The sequence below is a fragment of the Tachysurus vachellii genome, chromosome 26, assembly GCF_030014155.1.
Source record: "Tachysurus vachellii isolate PV-2020 chromosome 26, HZAU_Pvac_v1, whole genome shotgun sequence".
NCBI classification, from domain to species: Eukaryota; Metazoa; Chordata; class Actinopteri; order Siluriformes; family Bagridae; genus Tachysurus; species Tachysurus vachellii.
The window spans coordinates 6,061,552-6,086,006 of record NC_083485.1 but is presented as its reverse complement, the minus strand read 5'-3'; the positions used below and the strand labels follow the sequence as shown (position 1 = coordinate 6,086,006).

At 35.0% G+C, this 24,455-nt stretch overlaps 1 protein-coding gene across 2 annotated transcripts in view; it reads left to right on the top strand.

Moving 5' to 3' along the window:
• The window catches only part of fibcd1b (fibrinogen C domain containing 1b), a 98,885-nt gene extending 77,837 nt beyond the window's left edge, over nt 1-21,048 (top strand). For both annotated transcript variants that reach the window (XM_060863082.1, XM_060863081.1), the window contains exons 7-8: nt 14,373-14,552; nt 20,062-21,048. In XM_060863082.1, coding sequence (XP_060719065.1) covers nt 14,373-14,552; nt 20,062-20,330 — 449 coding nt within the window. In that variant the 3' untranslated portion in view covers nt 20,331-21,048. The remainder of the gene's footprint in view (nt 1-14,372; nt 14,553-20,061) is intronic.
• Nucleotides 21,049-24,455: the final 3,407 nt, after the last annotated feature.

Here is a 24,455-nt window from a genome sequence, read left to right as displayed (position 1 = left end):
AACATAATATTAATTTTTTTTTATAATCCATGCAATGTTTAATGTAGCCAACTATTTCATTTACAACAAAGAGAGAGAAAGAGAGAGAGAGAGAGAGAGAGAGAGAGAGAGAGAGAGAGAGAGAGAGAGAAGAGAGACAAAGAACACAAAGACAACACAACAACAAGGATTTCGTGTTGCCAAAGACAAAGGTAAATACGCAAAGATCATGGCCAATATGGCTCCATTGACTCCTAGAAATTCAGAGATGTGGCATTTAACAATAAGGTTAACACTTTTTTGTTTTTCCTGTGTAGAGTGTGGATCTGCAGTTTTAAATAGTAAAACACACATATTGTGTACACATTACATCATTGCGGTGGGATAAATACCTGAAGTCAATTGTATCTACATGCAATTGCACAAGCATTTAGACAGTTTTTGGTTGGTTTGTTTGTTTTTGGCTTAATTACGCATTAACAAGTTCAGGAATGGAGCAAAACTGAAGCCAGGATTATAAGTAAATGTAAAATATTAAGATTGTGACACTATAAATGTGGGATGTTGTAGCTCAGTGTTCGACTACTGATTGGAAGGTCATTCGTTCAAATCCCAGGTCCACCAAGTTGCTGCTACAGGGCCTCTGAGCAAGGCCCTTATCCCTCAATTGCTAAGGTGTATAAACTGAAATAAAAATGTAAGTCACTCTGGATAAGAGTGTCTGCTAAATGCTGTAAATGTATAAAGCTCCTTTTTTTCTGAAAGCACAGACAAGGGAAGCTAATGCACTTCTTCAGATAAAGATGTTTGCATTCTTTGCTCCAAAATCAGGCAACAGGTTATTAAGGTTCATATAGGATGCAAGATAGATGAAAAGAAAGTATAATACAACTGTGATACTGTGATATTTGGAATCTGGATACTATCACCGACTCAGAGTGCTTGAAATCCTTCAGAGAGAAAGAGCCTGTTATCCTTCATAGACAGAGAGAATGTGATCCTTTAGAGAGAAAGAGATAAGGACAGATCTTTTAGATTTAATGGTCTACAATACTACAGAGATAGGAGGAATAAAAAAGATAAGGAGAAAGAAAGATACCAACATGTAATAGAGCTCACTAGATTCATTCCTAAAACATGCAGATGGCACAAAGGGCAAAATATTATCCTTCTTCTTTCACTTACCCTCTCACTCTGTCTCAGACTTTATTCTGTCTTCTTCCTTACAGTGCCATTTTTTAATTGTCGTGTCTTCTGGTTGTAAATTGCTCTTGCTTTTAGATGAATTATACCCCTGGCTTATGGCTCCAGATCAGCATCCATTATCTGTGTGGTGTAATGGAATTCACAGGCTCTCATTCTGTCTGTCTGTCTGTCTGTCTGTTTGTCTGTCTGTCTGTCTCTCTCTCTCTCTCTCTCACACACACACACACACAGTGTCACACTGAGTACAGTGTGTAGACTTAATGTAATGCATTGATTCACAGTCATCATCCAACTTTAAGCTTGTCACATATGATCAGATCAAGTGCATATAAAAGGGTAATATAAATATTTATATTAATCTAGTAAGAGTATAGCTAGATAGATACATTTTGTGTTAGTTACTTAAAAAAAGTGTGCTGTTACAAACTTTATCCTTTAATATAACAAAAAGAAACTGAATTGGATTGAATTTAAGTTAGAGTTGGGTTAAACTTCACATTACTTTTCAAAAGATACTGTAATATGAAATTATATATGACATACAGTGGCAAAGGAATTATTGGAAGAAATAATATTTTCAATCCAGAAAGTTTTCAAAAACTACTTCAAATATCTGGTCATCATTCATGACTGCAGATAAGCTTTATATCTCTCTAGCTCTCTCATAGCTCGCTCACTCTGTGTCTATTGCACTCTATATGTCTAACCCATTTAATAACTTCCATTAGTGTAGAAATCCCATTTGCCATTTTCTATCAGGGATGTGCTCTCTCTCTCTCTCTCTCTCTCTCTCTCTCTCTCTCTCTCTCTCTCTCTCTCTCTCTCTCTCTCTACCAATAATCTTTGTAAACATGACCTTGTTGACATCATCTCTGTCTATCCAATCACCTGAGTCCATCCAGTGTCTGTGTTTACCTTTTGTTTGAGACTTCCTGATTGCTTATACTGGTTAACATCGATGTACTGATTTTTTAACATTCATGAATTTTTACAGTACATTTACAATTAGTAAGATTTCATATCCGTTAGACTGAATACTCAATCAGAGAAACAGATATGATACGGTCTGAGATGTGCAGCATCGGATATGCAGAGAAGCCTTGCGTACATTACGGCTACTTGTTCATCTATATAGGCAGTGGTGGATTAAAGATTAAGGTTCTGGTTTAGTGCCCAGAAGGTCACTGGTCAACCCCAACACTACCAAGCTGCCTCTGCTGAGCCCTTGATCAAGGCCTTTAACCCTCTCTGCTCCAGGGACTGTCTTGGCTAAACTTGGCTCTGACCCCAACATCCTAACAAGCTTTGATATGCAAAGAAGAGAATTTCATTGTGCTATAATGTAGGTTTGACAAGTAAAGGCTTCTATTTTATCATCTATTTCACATGTTGCTTTAATAGCATCAGTTAAAGCCAGTCTGAATTTTTCTTTTAACCAACATGGTGTTGAACAGCAACCATATTCATTGGTTGTATGGTTGGGATCCAATAAAAACTAAGATGTCGAAATACTGTTCTTGAACAAAGGACAGCTTATATTGATCACGTTTCTTGTACCACTTCCATGTCCGTTGGTATTTCTCAGCACCTGAATTTTCTATGAGAAAATATTGCTTGTGTGTCAAAACATTTTTCTCCCTGATAGACTACAGACATAATGGACATTTAATGAACATGAAGTGCCGATGTCATGAGGCACCAGTACAGTGTGAGTTCACTTTATTTAACTGATGATACAATACTGTAAGTGTTTAGAAGTCATAAACCGCTAATTTATATCTATTACTAGATTAGAAGAGTCTCATTCCAAGAAGCAAGAAAAAGAATTGCAGCTTGGTAATATATATTAAAAACTAAATGATCTCTGGTATTTAGGTGCAAATATTTGGACCTCCCTATTCCACGTCATTTCTGAATTTTGACATTAAAATCTGTATTTAACAACTGTTTTGTTCAGAGTGGGCTTCATTTTTGTTTTACTATCTGACCGTATGATAAATGTAATTCTATGTGTACTTTCATATACAATATGAATAATACTGATAGATTTCTGAAACATATTTCTGTTTTTTTAAACATATTCTTTAGAAAAGTTAAAACCTCACATCCCTGATACATTAATATTCAATACATAGCTTATGGGTGTATTTTAATTAATTATATTCAAGAAGCATAACAATGTGACAATATTTGACATTTACCTCTCGGACCTCTTTTCCCACTGGTAGCTCAATGATGGATGCAATTGAGGAAATCCTTTATTATTTATTGTGCGATTCAGATGCTGGTAGGGGAAAATATATTTGTATTTGAACATGAAATTGTAAATAAACATGAGGGATGGAAATAGAATAGAACCTTTCAACCATGTACATTAATGCATACGTAGGCTTGCTTAGATACAGTATCGTACTGTTTCATGCTCTACCATCAACTGGCTTAGTAGAATACAATTCCACATGTAGTTTAAAAAAGGGTGTGAAAAGTTCAGCAGCTTCTCTGAGCTTCTTGCATTTGCCTCAGTACTATGTTAAAAAAAACTGTAATGAACTTTAAGACCACCTGACCTAGAAGTTTAATAACTTGCATTCTTTACTTGCTTAACACACACTCACACACATGCTGCTTTTGCCCTCATGCACCTCTCTTGAGAGCCACACATTCAAAGAAATCCCTCTCCAAGCCCTCTCCTTCGGTTACACCTCCTTTGTTCCTTCCCGACTCACGTAGGGAGCACTATAAATATTTAATCTCAGAAAAATATCATAAAGAGTATGAGGTAAAACAGCTATCGTTTCTCTACTGGGTATGTTCCTTCTGTTCCTATTTCTCTTCTCTTCTGGCTGGCTTTTAATGCCATATTCGAGACCCTCTGAGCAGCATAAAGGCATTTTATACTTTTCTTCCACCCCCCACTAGAGCAGACTTTTTGAAGCAAACCAAATAAAGCATTAATATTTGAACCTTTTAGCATAGCAGCATAAGGAACAAAGTCTCCTAGTGAGTAAATACATGAATTTTTTAATATAACAGACGCTGATGTCAGCCTCATTAGACATTACAGAGGGCATGATAAACACAAAGTGATGGTTGTGCTGCATTAATCAATGTCATAACTTTGTCTTTTGTCTCTTTAGCACAGAGAAGGTAGGGATTGATATCATTAGCTCTTCTCTGTTGAAAATTTTGCGCCAGTCTTTGCCAGCCTTTTTTAATTGTTTTTGGTCTTTACTCCATGATTCAAAGGAAAGGTGTACAAGACAGTAGTGAGAGCAGTTATGCTGTATGGGTTAGAGACTGTAGCAGTGAAGAAAAGACATGAGGCAGATATGGAGGTAGCAGAGATGAGGATGTTGAGGTTCTCTTTAGGAGTGACGAGGATGGACAGGATTATGAAAGAGCACATCAGGGACGGCTCAGGTTGGCTGTTTTGGGGACAAGGTCAGAGAAGCTAGATTGAGATGGTATGGACATGTACAGAGGAGGGAGACAGTTATATTGTTAGAAGGATGATGGAGATGGAGATACCAGGTAAGACTTCAAGAGAAGGGCCAAAGACAAGATACAGTACATGGATGTGTTGAAAAAGGAGATGAAGGTAAGTGGTGTGAGAGTAGAGGATGCCGAGGATAGAGTTAGGTGGTTAGAGTTCGCTGTGGCGACCCCTAAGAGGAAAACACAAAAGTAGATCTACTATGATATAAAATCTTATCCTTCCATTTCCTACCAATGTTTTTCTATGTGAAACAATTTATTTTAATTTTTTTATTTTTATTTTTTTTAAATTTTGCTTTTAAAGTTTTTGCAAAGCACTTGAGAGTAGCTTTTATTAAAGAATCCCTCATCCACGAGTAAAGGCGTAGTTGACCTCACAGCTACTGATATTTGTGTGTTTGTGTTTTATGAACTCATGTTGGCAATTGTTGGTTGATGCGCTAGAGTGCTGCTCATGCATCATCATGATCAATCTAATAAATAGATTATTGTAGACATAATGCACAATGCTGGATTACAAAAACACAATTCTTACCACATTTTTAGTGTAACCTACAAATACAGTAATAATAATAATAATAATAATAATAATAATAATAATAATAATACATTTGTTGTCAATACATATTTCAAATTGCATGTGAATGACATCATATTAAAGAGCGGATATTTTAAATGTAAGTACATTTATCTAATCACTTAGCATAGCCTTATTTTTTAGCTGACTAATCCCAGAAGTAATCACGGTTGTGTAGAACTGGCTCTGTAGAGCTGTCGGACAAAGAGTTGTTTACAGAGGGTTTGTTGTGTAACATGACAGTGGTGCAAAACTGCATCATTTTTCTCACATAGTATTCTAGTAGTACATCCTGGAACTGAAATTAAGGTGTTTACCACTATATTGCTATGAAACTCCTAAATTAGTTTTGGCCACATAATTAGCTAAACTGAGTCACATGTGTGCAGTTAATGTGTTGTGTGGTCTTAGAATAAATAGACCAGTTCCTGTGAAGCCCCAGAGTTAGTTAGAGAACATATCTGTATGTATCATCAAGACCATTTTATAACCAGCTACCTGTTCAGATTAAACCATGTTTGTGATTGTCTTCATTTGTAGTTATTCCATGTGGATATCTCATATCTGGTTAAGAGCCGTGGTAGCTCCTTTTAAGTAGCGGCAAACGAAAAACAAACTGAACCATGACGTTGTCAGGAATCGATAATAAAAACTTTACTGTCTACTAATATACAATATAATACAATTTGGCACTATGATTTTATAGATGTGGCCCATGTGTGTTCTGAGTTTCTGAGTTTCAGTGCTATTAACAGCTGCTTGGCTCAAACTTGGCACAAGTCTTCAGCTTAGATGTAACTTCAGGGAATATTTCATGACTCTTATGATTATCCAGGACAAAAATTATTATTCTTTTTCTTTTCTTTTCTTTTCATTTTAGGTGAAAGCCATTTGGATATGCTGCCATATGAGCTGGATATATTCATATCCTCCATACAATATATTTGTTCCTGGTTCTAATTTGAGACAGGCACCAGACCAACACCAGATTTTATCATATCCAAGCTTCCGGTTTACTAGTGAGCTTTGTGACAGCTCTACAGTTTTCACTAATGTCTATAGGATCTCAAACTGCAATGCATGATTCATGAAGAGCACATTTAGTATGTATTGCCTAGTGCAATTTGCCTGATTTAAACTTTAATGGGAGACAAATTTTTAGCTGAATCTGCAGTTAAGAGTCCTAGAATAAAAAAAGAAGTCCATTACACACAGTTTGAGTGAAATGTTATTTTATTTAATTTTTATTTTTCACAGGTTTCATGTTTTTTTATGGTTCTTTTGAAGTGCACAAATGACAAAAATAACTAATCGGACTGAAACGTCTAAGACATCTAAGACAACAACACAGGCCTGTTAATTTCTTCTCCATTCCTAAACACAGACTTCAAGCTCTCTCTGGTCTGCAGGAAAACTTCAGTATACATAAAGATATACAGTAATATACATAAAGATTGCCTTGAATGAGGAATGTTCAGTATTTGCTCATTGCTAAATATATGAAGAGACATCGGCCACTTTATTAGGTACACCTGTCCAACTGCTCGTTAACGCAAATTTCTAATCAGCCAATCACATGGCAGCAACTCAATGCATTTAGGCATGTAGACATGGTCAAGATGATCTGCTGCAGCTCAAACCGAGCGTCAGAATGGGGAAGAAAGGTGATTTAAGTGACTTTGAACGTGGCATGGTTGTTGGTGCCAGACGGGCTGGTCTGAGTATTTCAGAAACTGCTGATCTACTGGGATTTTCACACACAACCATCTCTAGGGTTTACAGAGAATGGTCCGAAAAAGAGAAAATATCCAGTAAGCGGCAGTTCTGTGGGCGCAAATGCCTTGTTGATGCCAGAGGTCAGAGGAGAATGGCCAGACTGGTTCAAGCTGATAGAAAGGGGACAGTAACTCAAATAACCACTCGTTACAACCGAGGTATGCAGAAGAGCATCTCTGAATGCACAACACGTCAAACATTGAGGCAGATGGGCTACAGCAGCAGAAGACCACACCGATACTAGTAAGGTGTACCTAATAAAGTGGCCGGTGAGTGTATATAAAATAGACAACACACTATGTTTCTATAACAAGCAGGTGCTTTTCTTGAATATATTAGATGGACTTTTGAGATACTAACATTTTATACATTATAATAGGCCAATTGTGCAGTAAAATTCAATGCTAAAAAATTTTTAGCATTCTCATCTCATTCTCATTCTCATCTCAATAGCATTCTCATTTAATCTGAAACTCATATTTCAGATTAAACTAAACATCGCATTTTAAGGTTTTTCAGTAGCGCCTAGATCATCACTTAAGAACGAGGGAAAAAATGCTGATGATTATATTATGTTTATATTTGTACATCCTACATGAACTAAAAAAACTAAAAATCTGCCACAGTGTCAGGTGTTCCGTCTTAGCAAATTCCAATTCTCAGCATTGTCAGAAAGGTGATGCCTCCCAGGGTAAAAACCCATGTTCAAATTATTGAACATGTAACAAAATACAGAAACGGAAGTCATCAACTCGAAGACAAGGACTCTGGGATGCAACATACAATGTAGTGGGAATAAATAGACAGGGTAATTAGACACGTTTAAGGGACAGATGTGTAGAGGCAGGAGGAATGAAGGGTAAGATGGGGCAAACACGCGTAAACACAGAACATAAACCAAAGACAAATGGAACAAAAGCATACGCTGCCGGAATGCCCCCTAATGTTCAGGAAGGGAATGTCAAAGCATGACCCTGACAAGATGGCAGTATGGCTGCACTAGACTCCACTCCCACCCCAAGGGTTAGGGTTTGTAACATCTGGCCTGACCTCATGTGCTATTGGTCAACACTGGAAAGTTTGCATAGTTATAATTACAAATGGAATATTTTTGAGCTATGAGTTTCCGAGTTGGGGGAGTTTCTGTACAAAAGGATGGTGGAATCTAGATGCAACGTCTGTAGATTACATTAGTAAATTTGTTGAACTTGAAGGGTTATGCTGATCCCCTGATATGGCCTGCTTTTTTGATATCTGTTTGCCTTATCTTCATTAAACCTGCTTAATCTGCATTTGCATCCTCTCGGCCTCTCATTGCCTGGCGAACAGTTCATGTGTGCTTTCTCAAATGTGCACAGTGAAAGTCAGAAGAAACAGTGTTCATTTTTTTTAGTGATGTAAACATGTTGACAATAGGACTGATATGAAAAAGAAGACTGGCATCAACAGTGCACAATTTGTTTTGTCTGCAGCATTGCATTCACCCAAACAAACAAAGGCTTCACAAAAGCGAATGTTTTCAATTGGCGTAAGCAAGTTCATAGACACATAATACAAACAAGCACCAACAGTGCACAGGTGTGAAAAAGCAGACATGTTACATAAGCTTAGAAAAAAAATCCAACACAGCTGTTTTGATTTCATTTGTTTTGAGGTTATTGGTGGTTTAAAGATTTGATTTGGAGTTGTTAAATTGATATGATGTTTAATCATTGTTGCTGTGACTGCTATTTTCCTATTAATAAAGAAAAGTAATGCTTTTATCACAAGTTTTCTTCTGACTGAAAAACATCCTCCAAAAGTGCAGTTAGGGTGGAAGTACCTTGGTACTGAAAGCCAGAGATCACATTTTGTTCTTATTTATTATTCACCAAACAAGTGATAGGTCAGTTGTGAGGTCTACATTTATTTATCTCAGTATAGACCATATGTTGGCTAGGGTTGGTGCACCAAATTAATGTAATTTGTAATGGTTTCTGACAATCGCATTTTCAAAGGCCCAATGAGGCTGTAAGCTTTCATTCCAGTCAAACAAAATGTACGCCAGATTCTGGTTGTTCGTGGTCCTCAAACAATTATTTACAAAATGCTTAGTTATAATTAGCTGTGGTAAAAACAAACTCTTTATTTGTTTAAGTTCATTCAAAAAAGAACACAGTGGATTGTAATCAGGGATCATGTTTTTAAATAATGATTGAAAAGGTTGTCAGAAGCTTAATGACATAGTGACGTTGAAGTCATGCAACCATGGTGTAGATTGGTTATAGCCTAACTTTAGCTTTTTAGTTGGTACTGCTGATGGTACATGTAATTAGGCTTCATAATCACAAAAAGTTGTCATTATATGTCAAGATCATAAATCAGAAACTTTTTGTTCCGAATAATAATACTATTGGCTTTTTTTTGAGGCATCCAGAGTGATGCGAACTTCCAGGTTGGCCTACAAACATACATCATCTCTGCTGCACTCTATTTTGTGTAAGATATTTGTAGGCTGATGCAAATACAGTTAAAAATACATCAAGACATACATAATAACAGATGGAAATCTATTGACTGTCTGAATATCATGAGGACAAATATTAAAGGATATACAGTTGCAAATATCTAAATACTCTAAATTACTAATTATTTACCCTGTGTTGAAATATATATAGAGCACATGGGTCCTATTTAATGTGGCATTACAATGTACTTATTACAGAAGCATATCTACCTTGTAGAAGTGTTTGTGTGTACTGTTAAGTCATAACAAGCATAGGTATCAATATGTCTGTTTCAAACTGCAGTTGCTTTGCTAACGTTTCTATATTGCCACATAAAGAGTATCCTATGATGTCAATTAAAGCGAAATTACTTTTAAAATATTAGTGTGTTGTTTTACTAGACCTCAGATCATTACTACTGTAAACCCTTGAGAATTTTTAACTCATTTTTCGAAGCATTAGTTTTAATTAAATTAGCATAAGCTTTAAATAATCAAGGAGTAAATGATGCCACAACACTCACACACCTACACAAACACACCTACTTTCCAACTTCAGATATGTGAGCAATCAGAGTTTTGAATCGTACGCACGTGCTGCCGTTTAGAAAAGAAATTATAATTGTAGCTAGTTAAGACTGAGAAATTGAACGTTTAAAATTCAAGTCACACAAGCATGCCTAGCACAAACACACTTCTGGAATGTTACAGATTGACCCTTGGTGTGGTCCATCCTTGGAAAAAAGAAAAAATAAGACAACAGCACAAACACACTCACTCTCTGAATTTGTATTAGAAACATGTCTGGAGGACGTTTAATTAAATCACAATGCAAGTATAAACCTTTTTTTAACTCTGAATATGATAACACTCAGGTCAGTTGTTAAAGCCCCAGAGTATCATGCACTTGTGCCCCTTTCAGGAACCCTTTTTTTAATTACTTTTCGAAATGTATTCATAAAAACAGATCCACAAATGCTCATACTTTTCATAGATACAAATCTAAATTAATTATAATTTATTTCCTTTTATTATTAAAAGGAAAAGCTTCCTTGGGACCCTGTTTCTAAAATTATTAGATCCTGGTTCTATATTTGGTCAATAGAACCTTTTTCCAAAAAAACTGGTTCTGTCTAGAATAGATAGAGCGAAATAAACATTTTATATTTAAACAATTCTATGATTCAAAGAATGCATGAGGTAAAATCGGTGCCATTACCTTTTTTGGAATTTGATCTATATGTTGATGACACTGAGAAATGTTTAGAAATAACGTGTGTATGAATTATTATTTTTTTTAAATTGTGTGTTTAATTTGTGAAATAATTCAAACTAAAATACATTAAGATAGAAACACTTTAGTAAGAGGGAGGAGTTTTGATGTCATCAATACTATATACACAATTGTGTTGTGTGTTGCTGTATGCTACAGTATATTGATATTTTTATAATTTATACAAAATTATACTGATTAACAATCTAACCTAGATTCAAAGGAGCCCATTGGGTCAAACCTTTTCAATGGCCTTTTTCAACCATTCCTTTTGCAAAGCACAATATACTGTATTAAAAACTACACCATATTGCAAAGTGTATGAACAAAATGCATTTGCTATTTTCATACCTAACTGCTGCGTAGTGTGAAAACTGTCACTGACAGTCTCAAGTTTAGAGGGCTGTGAAAGTTTATTGCTAATTTGCCTCATTTCATTGTTAAAGTATAACTCTAAAGAAGAATTATAAATCTTTGGCTTGCAATGAGACTACAATTGAGTCATTTTATTTATAGTTTTTATTGTCTTGGATTAATAAAATAAAAGGGACAATGTTAAATCTCAACTGACCAGTAGTCAGAGTGTCCATGGCGACCTAGTCCACCACCGAAAGCACTTAGCACCCAGCATTGGACCATTAGGGATCAATAGAAGTAGATGGCCAGGTCTGATGAATTAGACACACACATTGGTAGTGAACAGTATGTATTGAGTAAGTCCTGTATATAGTGAACTTCTGATGCTTAATGCCTAATGCTTGTTACTCATAAAAGAAAATGACAATGAGCAACTATTTTAAAATTTATATTATTACTTTTCTTTTTAGAAGAATTTTTTCTTGGTTGTATCTTTTTGACCCTTTCCAGGGTGTAGGCTGCCTTGCGCCCCGAGTCTAATGGGATACCAGGACTCAAGGATCCATGCCACCCAGTAGGATAAGCAGTGTAGAGAATAGATTGATGGATGGATGGATGGATGGATGGATGGATGGATGGATGGATATGACTATTTGAGTAAATTTTTCGTTTCATGCCAGAAAAGTGTATGATCTGATGTTGACTACAATGGGAACAAATCATTCCGTCACGTTTTTTATGCATTAGTAAAAACAATCACTGCTTTCAAAGAAGTTACGAGGTGTTATTTGTTGTCATATTGCATATTGACAACATTGTATTATTAATTCTTCCTATATTCTCAAAAATGTTAACCATTCTATAAAACCCACTTAAGAGAATACATCCATACATTTCCCTAAATCGTGTCTATGAGCTTTTCTGACATATTCTCTTTCTGTTTAGTTAACAATAACATACTGTAAAGCACAGCTCCTAATATCAATCTTTGTCAAACATATATGCTGCCTGTCTCTATTTCCTAAAATAAACATCTGTTTATCTTGCCATTTGTTTACAGCCTCATTAGAAGATTTTGCTTCAAAAGAGTTTCTTAATAAATTGAATCTGTTTCTGTCTGTGATTTGCAATAAAAGTTACTGTATACTCATATAATATTCATGGCTGAATGGTTATTATCCTGAGAAGCTAACTACATGACGCATTCCTTAATTTACACGCAGTAGGCAACGGATGTGTTCTTGTGACATGACGAGAGACTGGCTATGTGTTTCTTCTGGGTGTGTGTTGTGACATCTTGTTAGTTTAAAGGGAAGGTCAACAACAACGTGTCAAAACAGCAGTGTGACATGTTTGTCCTTGGATAGGCCTTGGATACATCCTGTGTGAATGTAAGATGATGGGCCCAGAACAAAAAAACACAATGTCCTGTAGGAGGACTGATAATTTCCTTTCTGATGTCAGAGTAAATATGTCAAGTTCTGAAGAGAATAGAAAAGAATAGAATAGAATATCTTCTATATCTTTCTTGCTTATCATGAGTTGAATACATGTGAAGACTTTAGCTGTATTTAGTTACTTTATACTACCAATAGAGGGTAATATTCAGACTATAGTTGTACACTGAGTATTGAATACTGAGATTTAGTTTTTAGCTCTTGAATATATCTCCCAAATTTCAGAACTTAAGCATGTAGGATTTCAGAAAAATAGAGCATCACTGTTACACACAATTCTGAACCCTTTTCTTGTGCAACATCACCTCAAATGTCAATCGGTATTAAGTCTAGTGTCTCTTACTGAGATTTTGATGTAATACAATATTATAATTCACAATATGGGGCAATGGTGGGTTAAAGCGGTTAAGGCTCTGGGTTGTTGGCTGGACGATCTTGATATCTGCCAATCTGCTACTGTTGGACCCCTGAGCAAGGCCCTTAACCCTCATTGCTCCAGGGGTGCTGTATCATGGATAACCCTGAGGTCTGATCCAAACCTTCAAAGTTGGGATATGCGAAGGAAGAATTTCATTGTGCTTTAATGTATATGTAAAATTATAGACTTCTATTCTATATGTCATTATTAACTAGTTGTGCCTCCAGTTAACAAAAATAGGCTCATCACACGTGTCATAAAATATATCCTTTCCCAAGTACACATTGTAACAATGTTGTGATCATCATGAACAGAGCAAACATTTTTCAGATATAACGACACAACCATATTTCTGTTAGATATCAATGCTTTCCGTCCTCTCACTGATGTACCGTTATATTTAAATTTTTAAATCTCTTGCTTTTATGTTGCATCACATTAAATTTGAGAGCAAAGATAAAAAGAAAAAGAGATTTCCTTCTTCAAACCATTTTCTTTTGGGTTTAATAGTAAAGTGCTTGTGTTTGAAGGCAGGGATCAAGATGCCAGTGAAAAAGCTAGCAACATTGGATTTGCATAATCTGAATGGGGAGCCCAGTAAATCGACTCAAAAAGGTGTAAAACCCATTCATTTTCCACTGCACAAATATTAACATACCCTTCTGACTTTTGGGGCCACAAAGAATAAACACTGTTGGAAAGCAATCATTTGAACAATGGGGAAATTATATTAGAATTTTTGTGAGTGTGTGAGTGTGTGTGGTTCAGTTCAGGTTAATTATCAAATAGTTTTGATTACAAAGCATTGAATCCTAGAGAAATAATTACATAAATAAATAATAATTCATTAAAATTTTATATTTTTACTCTGGCAGTAAACGTGCTTTTAATGTAGCAGCTCTTAAAGAAGATTAGGTTTGGGTCAGAGATACATATATTTTTAATGACTTATTTCACTTTAATTTAAGAAAATTATGTAAGTAAAAATTGCTCTGGGATATGCTGCAGCTTTACTACGGAACTGATTAGACGGAGATATTTGACTGAGAGGTATTTTGGAGCATCAGAAAAAGAAAATGTAGACGTCAGCAGATGCAAAACTTTGCTGGAAGTCAAAATTAATAAGCCACCCAAACTGAAACTTATCTGCATTTAAAAAGAGAAACCCCTAATAAGCAGGTTTACACCCGTTATATATTTTATATTCATTCTGGATGTGAGGGGTTTGGTTATGTTTTTACTGAACTTGTATTTATGGTATTAATAATTGCCTGTAATGGCTGACTATGTAAGTGTAATGTAATAACTGTAATAACTTTTCCTACTTTCTTTAACTCTTTATCCTATAGGTTTAAGGCAGATCCATGCTTTGTCTATCCAGGCGAACTATGAGTTGAGGATAGATCTAGAAGATTTTGAGAACAGTACAGCATTCGCCCAGTATGACATGTTTGGAGTTGGATTGTTCTCTGTAGACCCTGAGGATGATGGCTACCCGCTGACCATCGGTGACTATACTGGCACTGCAGGTATGTTGAAATGGTTCTGTACATACAGTATAATGATTCAAAATTTCCATTCAGAATAGTGAATAGTGGGAAATTTTCTAGTTAGTGGACACATGAGGATAAAAATGATTTACATAAAAACATGTCAGATATGTATGAGATCAAGCCATTATATAATATCATTAAGTATAATTTCAGCCACCTTAAAAACACGTCTGGATTAGGGGATCATTTCCTAGATAGTATTATATATAGAGAATATTTCCCTCAAACATACTTTGAGGAGGTTGCTGACAGAAGCAATGGGAAATATTTTACATAAGTGTAATAAAGTGCTTTTTCAGTTTGCAGACATAAAACTAGGGTGCGACATTTGAAATCAGCTGATGCGGTGGGATTTATTAGCCAAGCAGCGGTGACTTCTGGGAAGCTGAACTTTCATGATAATGCCAAGAAATCATGTGCTTATAAATTCTTTTTTCCAATATGTTACAAAGAATAGTCAACTCAGCTGTCATGAATCTCTCCCTATGCCTGGAACTGTGAGCCGAGCTGCTCAGCGCGTGCATCTGTTTAAACCCACATGTACTATAGTTGGCAGAGCAAACATTCCGTTTGGTTTGAATTACGTCTGTAAGCATTTTTGTTCCTGTAAGCCTGGTCTGTATGTTAGTTAACCTAGATTTTTCACCACAGTGTGTTCCTTTGTCTCACCCTTTGTAACCTTCTCCTTTGACCATAGACCATTTGTGATCTGTTCTCCATCTAGCATTCTGGAAATGATTTAGGGATCATGCCCTTAGATAATCAAAAAGAAAGTGAACCAAACAATGACCTCTGAAAAACAAATACATATTGTAGGAGTGCTTACATGGTCTGGCATACAGTATCTAGACAGGCCATAGAGTCAATCACAAACTATACACCTTTCAAATTCAGGTGAAGGAAATAAATGCTCTTAACACACTACATCCATCCATTCAGTCTCAATTTGCAAGATAGTATAACACAGTGACAAAGATCTGCATGATAAAAAAAAAAAAAAAAAATCACAAGTGTGAGCCAGTCAGTATCTTATCCTAACAAGACTTCTCACATCTCACACCAAGACTTATCTCCTCACACCTTTTTTTTAAAAGCAAGCAGATCCGAGAAAATCACCTAAACACATGTATGATAGATGATTTAATGTTCAGCAAAATGTGTCAAGGTACTTTTTGTTTTTTGACAACCTGCATGCATTCTTAGAGCTGCTTTGTGAGAAAGAAAGAAAGAAAGAAAGAAAGAAAGAAAGAAAGAAAGAAAGAAAGAAAGACAGAAAGAAAGAAAGAAAGAAAGAAAGAAATGAGCAGATGTTGCCTTTGTTTTTTACTTCTATTTAAACTCATATTATTACTACCTTTGTTCAGTATATGTTACTCTCCTTGTTGTAAAGGCCTCTAAAAAAATGGAAATCTGTTAAAAAACTAAAGGAATTATTTACCTGTATCTTTTTATACAAATTGCAATTTGAATTTATCTCAAATTGCTGTAGGTTTAAATTATTATTATTATTATTATTATTATTATTATTATTATTATTATTATTATTATTATTATGCGTAATCATAACATTTTTACAGCTGTCTTTGATCAAAAAAATTTGAGTCAATTGACATTAATAGTAAAAAATAAAAATAAGATCAAATGAAAAAATCATTTTAAAAATAAATAATTGTGGATAAGTCTGGCTGAGGTAGTGGGTGATATAGTCCAGAAGTCCAGAAAATGTCCAGGCGTTAAGCTTTCTCTAGAATTTTCTTCCCGAATGACCTGTGGGAAGAAGCTCCTCTTTCTTTTCACTGTGTTTTCCATCAACAATAAGAACTGCTTCCCTGAACAAAATAGAAAGAGTCTATTGTTGTTCATTCATTATCTTCCTGGCTTTGGTACAGCAGCACTTGCTCCAGGTCAGGTAGCTCGGTGTAGATGATGCGATTAGCTCATTTAAAGAACCAATTTGTGGTTCCATATATAATGCAAGATTTCGGTATAATCTATCAAAAAAATAAATAAATAAAGGCAAGTGGACAGTTCATGAGCTTTATGCAAAACCATAACATATTAGTAATACTGGGTTTAAGAACTGACTGAATCCAGAGGTGAGAGAGAGTATTCATCAGATGCCTACGGAAATGCTCGAAGAATCTATTTTAAGTTACACAAATTAGTTTTCGCTGAAACCATCTCTGCATTCGACAGGGCAAAGTATCTGTAATCTGTAATAGGAAAAAGGATTTGTAATTCTTGAGAGAATTCTCTGGTTTTCTGTCAAGGGTCCAGCAGAAAGTCTGTAGAGGATATAAAAAATTGCTCTTTGAAGTAAAGAATCAAATGAATGCACATGTAATTTACAGCACATCTTGATTTGGCAATTTTATTCCACTCTTCATTGGAGAAAAGCTTCAAATCTACCAGATTGCAAAGGAGAGTTCATGTTCATTGCAACCTTCAAGTCAATATACAGGTTTTTGCTACTGTAGGATTTAGATCTGGAATTTGACTGGGCCATACTGTACCACCACCACTGCTGCAACCTCTACAACTAAAACTGCTTATACTACTACTACTACAACTACAACTTGAGCCACCACCATGCTCTTTGTTCTTTGGGTGATAAGCTGTCATTTATTTATTTATTTATTTATTTACTTATTTATTTATTTATTTATTTTTGCATCTAATAAAGCTTTTAGAATTATGCCCACAGTGTTCTAACTTGGCCCCATCAGTCCATGCCACACAGTTTGGCAAAATTTATGCAGCTATTGACCAGTACTTGCCAGATTTTCATGCAGCATTTTGCCGTAGGTCTATTGGCAGCCTCATTGATAATTTTTCAGCACATCTTTGGTCTGTTTTTGGTAATGATATTGGCCTTCATAGCATTTCATGGTACAATGTATGTTTTACTTTTTTTTACCCATGAATAACTATTGGCTACACAATCAAAGCTTCATTGTAAATAATAAAAAAATAGAATTTAGCAAATTTACTAAAGGAAGAAAGACATGTTAATCATTCCATTAAACCACATAAACAACATTGATCCACTGTGCTGGTAATTTAAGTAATAGATCCCTGCTTATGCTTATAGGTTGTAGCAATGACTGGTTGCCATTTTATTATGCAACATTTAGTTGGGCATAAATGTCAGACTTTCCTGCTGAGGGATTTGATTTGAACCATTGTGCATGCATATCCAACACACCACATTCATCCCATGTGGGAAACAAGCTTGAGAGAATAATTGGTTTTGAGTAAATTCTGTTAAAAATGGCACTCGCAGAAGAGGTCATGATCGCACAACACAGCAGTCATGGCTATAATAAATGCTAGGTCCCTATTTGCCATAAATTCTTCAGTTCTTATGACCCAGAAAGCCAACATTACTGCAGCAGCCCCTGGGATACTTTGATCAGAAAGGCTTCAACAAAAGCCAGTGGAGGAAATTTTAGTGCCTGCTACTGTTGTCTTGAAGCGGTAGGGTCAGATGTTCAGCAGCAAACAAAGAGAAAGTGGCACAAAGAGGAACTTTTAAGAACATTTTAGAAATCGAGGGATAAGCAAACAGACCCTAGGCATCTTGTTGAGATAGTAGGACTTCCAGGAGTAATGTCATATAAAATCCCCAAAGACAGAGAGGATGCAAGTAAAGTGAAAAATCTGAATCGAAGGCAGAATCAGTAGTCAGTGAACAGGCACAAGTGAGGCGATCAGCAAACAACACAACAGAATACGAGGCACAGAACAAGGTTAGACTCAAAAGATGCTTGGTAATGTCAAGGGTAAACTGAGTATATACTTCATGCCAAACAGACACACACAATCTTTTAAATACATACCAATAAACAGTTGAAATAAATACTCATACACAAAATAGGTGAGACTACAGCAACAATCGTGGGTGGAGACACATGTGGCGATGAAAACAAATCACAGAACAATGTGTAAGTGAGCAGTGAACCATAGCACCGTAGGCTGCCTCACGTGCCGAGTGGCTCGGCTTGCAGCACCTGGTGCAAGGGGGAGATTTGTGACAAGTAAGAACAATAAATAAATGGAAAATATGACCAAAATACAACCGTAATAGATGGCAAATAATACAAAGCAAAAAATACTTGGAGAGTACTTAGAGACTATCACATCATCTTTGAACTGCTATTGTTTCGGTCAAATTTGTGCTTGGCTCTTCATCAGTGAACATTTGAATACTTCAGCAGGAAGGAACTAGTGTTAAGTCTGTAATGAACTGAAATGATGCTGACCTGTTAGTTCCTCATCGTTGCACAATTGCTCTCGAATACAAACTTTTGTAGAAAGAAAAATAAATGTATTTACATGTACATTATTTCCTGTCTAGTGTCACCCAAATGAGGATGAGGCTCCCTTCTGAGTCTGGTTCCTCTCAAGGTTTCTTCCTAATATTATCTCACAGAGTTTTTCCTTATCACCGTCGCCTCAGGCTTGCTCATCAGGGATAAATATTAATTTCATTTTAATCTTTTCAATTTTTATTCTGTTTCTGTGCTTCTCTGAAATGTCACTTGCTAAAAGCGCTATACAAATAAATTTAATTGATTTGAATTGAATACTTCGCTGCTTACTATTTTTATGCCAGACCATATCATCACAGGGTTTTGGATTTTGTTTCTCAATTTATTAACCATGTTTAACTATTCTCATGCAACGCAGTGGTCCAAAATTTCCACAGCCATGCCTTTTTTGTTGTTGGGCCAACAGAGATTACTATGACAATTCAGACACCATAAATATGAGTACAGGCTACAGAACAATGTTTCACCTGTAACACTGTTTATTGGACAGATTATTATTATTATTATTATTATTATTATTATTATTATTATTATCATTATTATTAAAATTACATTAGCTTTCTTTTCGATTTTAATCCATTAAAATGCCCACAACATTTTTTGATCTCTTGTATTGGTTTCCACCTTTTCACAATGCTATTTTAATCACACACCAGATCATAATGAAAGCCAAACATATTATTATTATTATTATTATTATTAAGTGAGTCACAATGCTTTTCCTTTCCTTCCTGTTTGAGATCATTGATTTTCCAAACATCTTATTAAGAGCATTTTTGCGTGCACATATTTTGTACGCTCTTGTTTGAGAGAGAAAGTCTTTACTGCTTGTATGACAAGACTGTTGCATATAAAAATGTATAAGAAGGTCAATGGGAGCTTTTAATAAATCCTCAACAAAGTGATCCATCCTTTTGTAAAGCCTTGGAGGGACAAGGACTGAGGATTTTGCTTCTCCTGTCTCTCTGCCTGCATTTAGATATTATTGACTTATGGAACATTAATCACTTTCAAATGGCTTTTGGATACTTGGTTGAATTGGTAAGACAGGGGATGTACTGTATGTGTGTGTGTTTGTTCTGTGTGTGTATTTGAGCATAAGACAGATGGACATCCTCTCAGTTTTTTTTCTCTCTGTATGTTATTCCACTCAGGTGACTCCTTGCTGAAACACAACGGTATGAAGTTTACAACCAAGGACCGTGACAACGATCACTCAGAAAACAACTGCGCGTCGTTTTACCACGGTGCGTGGTGGTATAACAGCTGCCACATGTCCAACTTGAACGGACAATACTTGCACGGCCAACACACCTCTTACGCCGACGGAATCGAGTGGTCGTCCTGGACAGGCTGGCAGTATTCACTCAAATTCTCTGAAATGAAGATACGACCCACACGTGAGGAAAGGGAGAGCAAGTGATCTTATCAAAAACATTTCTGGAAATTAAAGGAAAAATATTGGGAAGCATATATATATAAAATAAAAAAAAACATATATTTCATAAAAAATGTAGAAGACACTGAAATTAACTATCATTGCTGACTGTGATTGTGACGAGGAGATATCCTTTCAGTCACATTTGTATTTTGTCTGGTTTTGTTGCCTCATTTGAAGAGAAATCTCAAATCAAGTGTATTGTTAATGCCACTGGATTGACTGGTCAAAGCACGTAGATAAATCAGGAAGTGGGCAGTGAACCTTAAGAAAAAATATAATAATTATAACTGTTTTCCTTTTGAGTTCATTTTATTTAAATTTTCGTTATGCCATCAGTTCCAATAAGAGGAAGGTGTTTTGGTTTTTCCTCATAAGAAAGCATCGGTTATTAATCTGAACAAAGTAGAATGGAAAAGGGAGTGTCACAAAAATTGGGGTATTTGTTAAAAAAAGTATGGAAAAGATCAGGGGATGGTTGAGAGTTTATTAAAGCAGATTGAGGTATTCATTTTTTGGCAGGACGTTTATGTACATGTTTGCTTATCACTATTACTGATCATGAGCCACTTTTTCACCTTCTTCCCTCACAGATGGTGTGTGTGTGTGTGTGTGTCAGAACAGGGAGTTATAGAAGTAAAAACAAGCAAAAGTAATTAAATCAAATAACAGGGAATACGAGCAGGCTAATTCTGATTGCATCACTTCATCTGTCACAAGGAATCTTAGCACATCAACCTGATACTGTTTTTAATGCATACATATTGACTTGGATGCTTGTCAAATTTTCTGTCATGTGAGAGTACGAAAGGAATGAAGAACAAGAATGCACAGATTATTATTAATGCCATAACCACCAGTGGAGAACATGCTAGCTTTGTATGGCTTGCTAGCTAAGTACAGTAGGGGGTGAATAGAATGAAGTTTAGTATATATATATATATATATATATATATATATATATATATATATATATATATATATATATATATATATATAAGTATTTTTTAATAGATTATTTTTATGCATTCTTTTACACATGCTGTGCAAAAGTCTTACTCAACATATGAAAAAAGTACTAATACTAATGAGGGCTTTTCACACTGCGCTTAACCCCAGGTTATCATTGCGCTAAACATTAAAAACCTTTCACACTGTAATTTAGAAGCTGGGTTATAGCATCGCTTTGTACCCAAGGTTATGAAACCCCACATTTTGGTGCAAAACGTGTACAGCATTAAATGATGCAGTGTTAATAGATGATTAGCAACAGATGCGTGCCTCATATCACGTTTTGTACAGTCAGTATAGAAACCCAACATGTTGCGTAAACAGTAGATGCAGCACTTGAGGCAGAAAATAAAAACATTAAACTCATTTATTTATAACAATGGATATTGTCTCAAAGCAACTTTAAAGAACATAAGAAACATAATATAAACATGTAATATAATACAAAGTTTAATATAATACAAAGATTCAAGATTTATATTAGACTTATATTTAAATGTGTTTGTATTTATCCCCAACGAGCAAGTCTGAAATCTCAGTCGGAGAATAGTTTCAGGAGAATCTCATATATATATATATATATATATATATATATATATATATATATATATATATATATATATATATATATATATATCACTACTGTATATCTCAAAAACTACAATATGTATTTGAATGATTGTGGTACCAAAATAAAGGTAACACATGAGATTGTTAGAATAGGTTTATTATATATAAAAAAATAAAAAATAATTTTAGAGAGAATATCTCTTTGAATTCATGCAGAGAAAGCCTGAAAACTCAAGAAATCTATTGTATAACATTTGACCATTAATTGTTTCAGAGCTGACTGAAAAATTAGCTGGATATCATTGATCACCTGGTCAACTACATGACAAATTTAAACACCAAAAATGATTACAAAGATACCACTATACAGTATGATACCAAGACCTTCTCAGGCACAGAACGGCAGACCTGTACTTTTTATTGTTACTCACGTGAAAGCGTAAGTAAACCTGTTATGTACAACAGTCACTGTATTTATCCAATCACGCTTGTTTACTCAGCAAATATTTAAATACAAAGGTTAACACAAGTAAAATATGAGCAGTGTGATACGTAAAACAACAAAAGCCCGGATACTGTTTACCCGGAGTATACAGTGTAAACGGTCGGGGAACTATTTCAAGTGTGAAAAGCCCTATATTTTGGTAGACATTTATGTTCTTCATTATTAGGTTAGCAAAAAATAAAGTATTTACAAATGTTTTTGTTAATTACCAAATGAAATTCTCCAAGATGCTTAGAAAAACTTTGCCAGATCATTTCCTTTTAAAACAGCACAATATCTACTAGGCTATTAACACACTTTTAAAGCCAGTGGATCACATCATGTATTGCCTTTATTTACTTTAGTGCCGTTTTCTGCTGTTTACAGTAGATATAATGTACTGTTTAAGGTCACTGCATTGGAAGGCTTTACAGCAGTTCTTGACCTGCACCTATAAGACTTTTGTACAGTACTGTATACAGTTTCCTTAAAGATTTTCTTAATCTTTTTTTTACTGTTTAGAAAAGACAGCAGCATCAGATTTTAATTCCTTTAGGGAATTCTATATTAAACTCAATCCTCTGAGGTGCTTATTTAAGATTTTTTACTTCAACTAATAACATGTTGTTAAGATCACAATGCATCACAGATACATAGGGATGGGGATGAGGGACAATGCTGATTGTCAGTGGGTGGATACTGAACTAGAATCTGGGACTATTTCAGGTTTGTGAGTCTTCGCTTCTCTCTCTTTCTTTCTGTATGTATTCTGTATGTCATCTCATTCACACTCACCCATGTATAGTAATTATTTACTGTACACAACATTCATTTCTATTCCCTTTACTCGCAGTATAAATTGTGTGTCTGGTCAGAAGCAAAGAGTATTCCACATCAATATCCCTGGATTTATAGTTCAAATGACATAATGAAGCCAAAAATCAGGACACCGGCTTTTTAAATTATTTCATAACATGAGTGGCTCAAGTACTGAATATGATTATTTAGAATTCAGCAGTTATTTAACATTCCTAGTGTTATTTTCCTGCACAACCAGACTACTGCAAGACTACATCCGTGTTGTAGTCAGTGTTTTGTTACTAATTATTCTACTTAGATAATTAATTATTAACATTTTGAATCATTAACTCTGCTATACAACAGTAGACAGTCGTCTTTCAGAACCAGGGAAGGGTAACTACAGTATATTCTAGTATTATAAGCAAAAAATTCATAATTTCTGAAAAACTGAAAATTACAAAAAATTCCCACTTTAGTTGTTTTTTGTTGTTGTTTGCATTTTTCTTTACATTTGTATTTATAAATTAATTTGATTAAGGCTGCTAAAAAAAATCAGCTTTTTGATTGAACAAACCTACACAAAAATTAAACTTTAAATACACATAAAACATTTTGAATAGGTTTTGTTGTAATGTCTGGGATGATGATTTTCTTTTGTTTTTTTTTATTGTCATTGTTGTTTTGTTAAATTAGCATCAATTTATTTATTTTAACCAAATTTTATTAGAAAAAAAACGCTTAATTTTGAGTAGGTTTGTTATAATCGAGAAAAATCTGTTTCTCAGATTTTCAAACAGGTTTTTTGTTTTGTTGAATATAGTTTTGTTTTTGAATTCTTAATTTCAACCTAATTAAAAAAAATAATAAAATCATGTTAATTCAAAAGAACAAGGGTAATTTTGTTACAGTTGAGTTTGATCCTAACTCAAATCCTGCTTTTTTATATCAACTGAAATATGGAACATTGTCAGAACAATTCAGTGTCCTACATTTAGATATAACATTGCATACGGCTTACGATAGCTAACAAGATTGATCTCCAAGATGTGCGTCAATACGGTGAGAGCTGAAAAAAAGTGTCCTGTTCCCTGTAGCTTTGTAAGCTCAGTCTTAGCAGTCTTAGTCTTAAACATTCAGTCAGTGAAATTGATGTCTGGGATGATGAAATTTTAAGAAGTAGGACAAAATCCTTTCACACTGATTAAAGTGGATTGTGGGTCCTGAAACGAGTCTTTTCTGTAATG